Source organism: Zingiber officinale, chromosome 10A (genome assembly GCF_018446385.1).
Source record: "Zingiber officinale cultivar Zhangliang chromosome 10A, Zo_v1.1, whole genome shotgun sequence".
Taxonomy (NCBI): Eukaryota; Viridiplantae; Streptophyta; class Magnoliopsida; order Zingiberales; family Zingiberaceae; genus Zingiber; species Zingiber officinale.
Genome location: NC_056004.1, coordinates 78340477 through 78346186, shown reverse-complemented (window position 1 = coordinate 78346186; position 5710 = coordinate 78340477). Strand labels below are relative to the sequence as shown.

Sequence of the window (5710 nt, the reverse complement as noted above, 5' to 3'; positions counted from 1 at the left end):
TGATTGCGAGGACGCGTTCCCGGGTAGGGAACATTAGGCGTCGATCCGGCTTAGATCCATTTCGGATTTCTAAGTCGAGATCGTGACTAGATTCCGGTCTCGGAAAGACGGAATCTAAGTCATACTTTGCTTATATAGTGCTAACATTCTTTGCTGCAGGGTACATTTGCCTCGGACTAACCTTTTCTTGCAGGAGAAGGACTTTCTGGAGAAGAGGGGTCCGGGCGCCCGGAAGGCAAATTTCATCCAGCCGAGTCGTCGCCACGTGGAGCATCATGGTTTGTGCAGCTACGTCACATTCCAGGCGCCCGGAAGGGATCCAGGCGCCCGGGATAGCATATAAAAGAAGCCCCAGTCAGGAGCTTCAGAATCAATCATCAACTGAGAACTTTTCGACTGCTGGTCCTGCTGCTCTACGTTCCTGCGACGCTAACAAAGCTCCGACAAAGTGCTTCTTCGTTTTTCTTAATTTCCTTGTCGGTATTACTTTGTTTCATTAGCATTTCCTGTATTCATTTTGTAATTATATTCGAATTGCTAGTGATTGCCCAACGAAAGTGGTCAAGGACCACGGGCCTTCGAGTAGGAGTCGTCACAGGCTCCGAACGAAGTAAAAACAATTGTGTCTACTTTACTTTTCCGCTGCGCTTATACTCGATATTTTCGAATCGATATTCACCCCCCCTCTATCGACTCTAACGGTCTTACAGTAGCTTCCGATCCGATTTACTTCTTGTGGTGGCAGCACACTGAGCAGGTGGAACTCTGCCTTTCCGTTGGCGACGAAATCGGCTTGCTCCTTCTTGCTCCATGTGTTTTCTTCTTTGTCTTTCGGCGTTGCAAAACCATATTTCATCGTAATTAGAATATCAAAATCCGTTTTAAAAAATACCTCCATTTTGCGCTTCCATGTGGTGAAGTCTCCGTCGAACATCGGGGGATGGATGTTCGCTCCGGCCATCGTCTTGATCGTAGTGCTTCAGTTGGCGATTAGTCCTTCTGAGGCGATCAGGCTCTAATACCACTTGTTGGTGCAGCGGAGGCCGGCAAGAGGGGGTGAATTGCTGTAAACAAAAAGTAACTATACCCTCCTCGTACTTTCAACTCAGTTAGTGCAATAGTTAGCAAAATAATAAATCAATAAAAAGAGACTCAGGAATTAACCTGGTTACAACCAAGGAGGTTGTTAATTCAGGGCAGTAGAAGCGCACTAAAAGAAACTCTCCTTTGATGAAAGCGGAGAAGCCTTTTACACTTTCAAAAGCTCAGAACTATTGCTAGGAAACACTACAGATTGAATGCTCGAGTTGTTGTTGAATTCCTAGCTCCAGGGGCCTTTATATAGATCCTGGAAACCCTATCTCGAAGCTCCAAGGTACCTCCAACGAGGGTCCAAGGCGCCTTCAAGCTGGAGGCGCCTCCAGTCAGGTTGGAGGTGCCTCCAAGCTGGCAGCTCAGCTCCTTTGACTTCGTTTCCAGCTTGTTGCGACTTCCGATGCTCCGATCTTTTGGGTGATTGTGGCCAACCGAAATAGGGCTCACCCGAACCCAATTTCCTGCCTTCTCCTCGAGCAGCCTTCCGTCCCGGCTTAACGTCCCTCGAACATCGCGCACGCTCTTCACGCCCACCGGAGTACTCTTCCGCAGCTTTCTCGTCCTTCAGACGCACCGAGCCCGTCAGCTCCCTTCCCGTGTCGTCCTTCTCGCTAGCTGCGTCTTCCGCTCGACTTCCTGTGTTCCTAAGCTCCTGCACACTCAGACACAAGGATCAAACACAGCAGGACCTAACCAACTTGGTTGATCACATCAAAACTACCACGGGGTCCAACAAGTGGATGTTAACTTAGCAGTTCAGCTATTAGTTTACCTATCATTTTCACTTATCTATTAGTCTATTATTTGTATATTATTTGAGCACAAATGAAAGAGGCAGAATTTGTCTAGTTCGGATCCTCTATCTCCATTTCTTTCTGTTCCCGTGTTCCACTGTCGATCGGACGGGCCAGATTACATCTCAAGGATGCATCATAAGGATACTGCACACATCTTAAAGATGTCATGATGCATTGAGATGTAATATGATTCGTCCGATCGACAGTGAAATACGGGGACAAAAAAAAATGAAGACAGAGAATCTGAACTAGAATTTGTCTCCCTGTTTTCTCTGTATGCAAAACTTTTTGTTTATCATCAAATAGAAGCGGTGCCTCTAGAGAAAGGATTTTAAAAAAAAAAATACAACCTTTCAATCCGACAAGTCTACCATCCGACTACCAATTGCGCTACATACAACCTTTCAAAGACAAACGTTTGCAATGAAAATGGTTGACTTACAAGTCATATATGCCACCCTATTTACTAGGATTTTTTTTTTCTTCTCTAGCGTTTCTAGTTTTGATCCGGAGAGTTGAGAAAATTGTTGACTAGTGCTGACTTGACGATTTTGCTAGTAGTGATGTTTAAACTATTAGATAGCTGCTATAACGTATTTAAAATGAATTTAAAATTTATGATTTAATTTATATTATGTAAAAATTACTCAATGGTTACTGTAATATATAGAAATACATGTAGAAACGATTGGTTAACTTACCATATATTTATTATGAGTTTAGAATTTATGTTTTAGAATTTAGGATCTCTGAATATTAAAATACTTACCAACTTGTAATAATTATTTAAATTTTAGTAAAATTACTTTAAAATAGCCTTAAACCCTAAATCATGGTATAAATCCGAAATCCATTTTAAATGCGCTGTGGTAACTACAATATAACTTTTATTGGATCCATATATATTTTTGAAATAAAATAATAAGAGAGACGCTCATTTTATTTTTTTTTTAAAGAAAAAAGAACGTTTATATGATGTTTTTCTTAATTTGGTACATCCATGATTTAAAAAGTGTATTTTTCAAAATAAATTTTTTATTAAAAAAATATAAAAATATTTTCCACTACTTGACCTGACCAAATTATGAGTGTGACAGCAACCGCTTGGCCCTGTCGTCGTTCGTGCGATCAGCGACCCCAAGGCCCGACCGCCTGCGCCTATCCAATTGGCCTCTTGGCCATGTGTGACCGATTGGCCACACGACCAGTAGCACGCTCGCTCTACTTGGTCGCATGGGCTCGAGGCTGCTTGGCCTAGTGGCCTCAAGGCTACTTGGACACCTGGCCAGGTGACTGATACTGTCCGAGCCGCTAGGCCGCTATGCGGTCTCACGAGGCCAAACTGCCATGCATGGCTTAGAGGCTGCCTGACAAAACGCACGAATGATGTGCTTCTTTTTAGAAATTCTAAAAGTCGGAATGCGTTCTTTGGTGTACCAAATGTCCTTGATAATCTAGGTATTAAGTTAGTCTGAAGATGAGTTTTTCATCGATACAATAGCCAATGTTCTTATAGTCGTAGTGATCCTATTAGAGAAAAATCCTTACAATATAGCACAGTTTGAATTCGATCTTTAATATTTGATTAGGGATAACTGCTACACAATTATTCCAGGGCAAAAACAGTCATTCCCTGCACCATCTTTTTGCAAATTTGAAATCCAAGCCTTATGCACTTACCTTTTCGGCTGCCATGATTTATCTCCATCATGATGATTTGGAATCGGATGCGACGGGAACACTGGGAGCGAACGATTTCACCTTTTGCCACATGAAATCTAAGTCTTATATATTAATCAGTACTATTCCAAAAATTAATAAGACTAATAGTCATTTATGATTTATCTCCTCTTTATTGATCCTAAGATAAATTCACGGGACAGTAGGGACAAACATATTTACTTTTACTACCCTAAAATCCAAGCCGAGCCCGTGTTATTTCAGAAAATCCGAGAGTCAGAGTGCGCCGTTTGGTGTACCAAATGCCCTTGATGTTTCCATTTTAGTCATGGAGTTCGAGAGGTTCGACTGCAGCTTTGAATGTTCCTTTATCGAATTCCGACCACTTGGCACATTCATTTATTGCACTAGGCAACAAATGGAAAATCCGCATGGAATCCCACAAAACGATGGATGAATCCGAGGGAGGCACAATATGTAATATCGTCAATCTGATGCCGGCCAGCTCACTTGATTGTATATAAAACAGGCGATCATCTCCTCCCGATCCATCCATCCATCGATCGATTCCAAATTAAATGGCGAGCTGTAATACCATTCCGGCGGCCGAGCTGATCAGCTGCTCCTCCGACGCCGGCGGCCGAGCTGGCATCCCCCTCGTGGGCCTGGGCACGGCGGCCTTCCCGTTCGCGCCGGAGACCACCAAGCCCGCCATCCTCCACGCCATCGAGCTCGGCTACCGCCACTTCGACACCGCCTCCATCTACCAGTCCGAGCAAGCACTCGGCGAGGCCATCGAGGAAGCCTTGCTGACCGGCCGCCTCCACTCCCGCTCCGAGCTCTTCATAACCTCCAAGCTCTGGTGCACCGACGCCCACCCCGACCGTGTCCTTCCCGCCATCAGAAACACTCTCAGGTGCGCCGGCCGCCATAAACTCTAGATCGACCGGCCTCCACGTACGCCTGATCCAACACCGATCACATGTTTAATTTCAGGAATCTCAAGATGGAGTACCTCGATCTGTACCTCATCCACTGGCCGATGTGCTTGAAGCCGGGGGCGGCCCCTTTCCCGGTGAAGGCCAAGGACATCCTTCCGCTTGACCTGAAATCCGTCTGGGAGGCCATGGAGGAGTGCCAGAGGCTCGGCCTGACGAGGTCCATCGGCGTCAGCAACTTCAACACCACCAAATTGCAGGAGCTGCTACACTTTGCCAAAATCCCTCCCGCCGTCAACCAGGTATATATTCATTCATTCACCATCGACCAAATTTAAAAATTTAATTAGAATGAATGAACGATCGATCGATCGATGTGCAGGTGGAGATGAACCCGGCGTGGCAGCAGGAGAAGCTGAGAGAATTCTGCAAGGGCAAGGGCATCCACATCACTGCGTATTCTCCCCTCGGAGGCCAAACGAACCCTCTCCGCCCCTGTCCAGTGATGGACTCACCGGTGCTCAGAGACATCGCCAACTCAAAAGGGAAAACTGTAGCTCAGGTTATTCCTCTCATTTCCTTTATAATGATTATGAACATGAAGGCGAAAAGGCAACTGAAGGAGCTAATTTTTCATGCAATATATTCACATTTTAGGTGTCCCTCAGATGGGTGCATGAGCAAGGAGTGAGCGTGGTAGTAAAGAGCTTTAACAAGGCGAGGTTGAAGGAGAACGTCCAGATTTTCGGCTGGGAACTCAGCGAAGAAGATCGTCGGAAGATTAGTCTGATCCCACAGAGCAAGAAGGTCTGCATAGAAGGAATGCTTTCAATTTCTCCACAAGAATGCGAATTGGAACCGCATGAATTGTCTGAGGTAGACGTCTTTGAGCTCGAGTAGTGATCATGAAATGCTTGTCCTTGGAATAGAATAAAAGCTACATTATTTGTTGTTGTTGTTGTTTTCATGATTTCATTTTAAGACTCTTTCCTTCTTCAATATTATACCTATAAATTCATAAGGTAATTCACCCTAAAAAAATTTCATTACCTTATTATCTTTATCAGAGCTAATAAGAATAAAAATAGTAAAACGAAAGAAAAATCTACAGCTTAAAGGGAAAGAAACTTAACCCCAAAGAATATTTATTTACTATAAATGAAATAATAAAGACAAATGGAGCCACATAATTATACTAGA

General features: G+C 44.1%; 1 protein-coding gene across 1 annotated transcript; it reads left to right on the top strand.

Annotated features, from left to right (window-relative positions):
* Positions 1–4150: 4150 nt before the first annotated feature.
* Positions 4151–5469, top strand: LOC122026720 (deoxymugineic acid synthase 1-like). Its single transcript, XM_042585445.1, has 4 exons — positions 4151–4488; positions 4569–4812; positions 4893–5072; positions 5168–5469. Exons 1-4 carry the CDS (start codon positions 4151–4153, stop codon positions 5408–5410), a joined length of 1005 nt encoding a protein of 334 aa, XP_042441379.1. The 3' UTR covers positions 5411–5469.
* The last annotated feature ends 241 nt before the right edge of the window (positions 5470–5710 follow it).

What these genes read in the sequence shown, in the direction of transcription:
- LOC122026720 (XM_042585445.1), top strand. Translation starts at nt 4,151, where the DNA reads ATGGCGAGCTGTAATACCATTCCGGCGGCCGAGCTGATCAGCTGCTCC. An exon ending in TCCCTCCCGCCGTCAACCAG is followed by an intron (nt 4,813 to 4,892) that starts GTATATATTCAT and finishes ATCGATGTGCAG; the next exon opens with GTGGAGATGAACCCGGCGTG. An exon ending in AAGGGAAAACTGTAGCTCAG is followed by an intron (nt 5,073 to 5,167) that starts GTTATTCCTCTC and finishes TTCACATTTTAG; the next exon opens with GTGTCCCTCAGATGGGTGCA.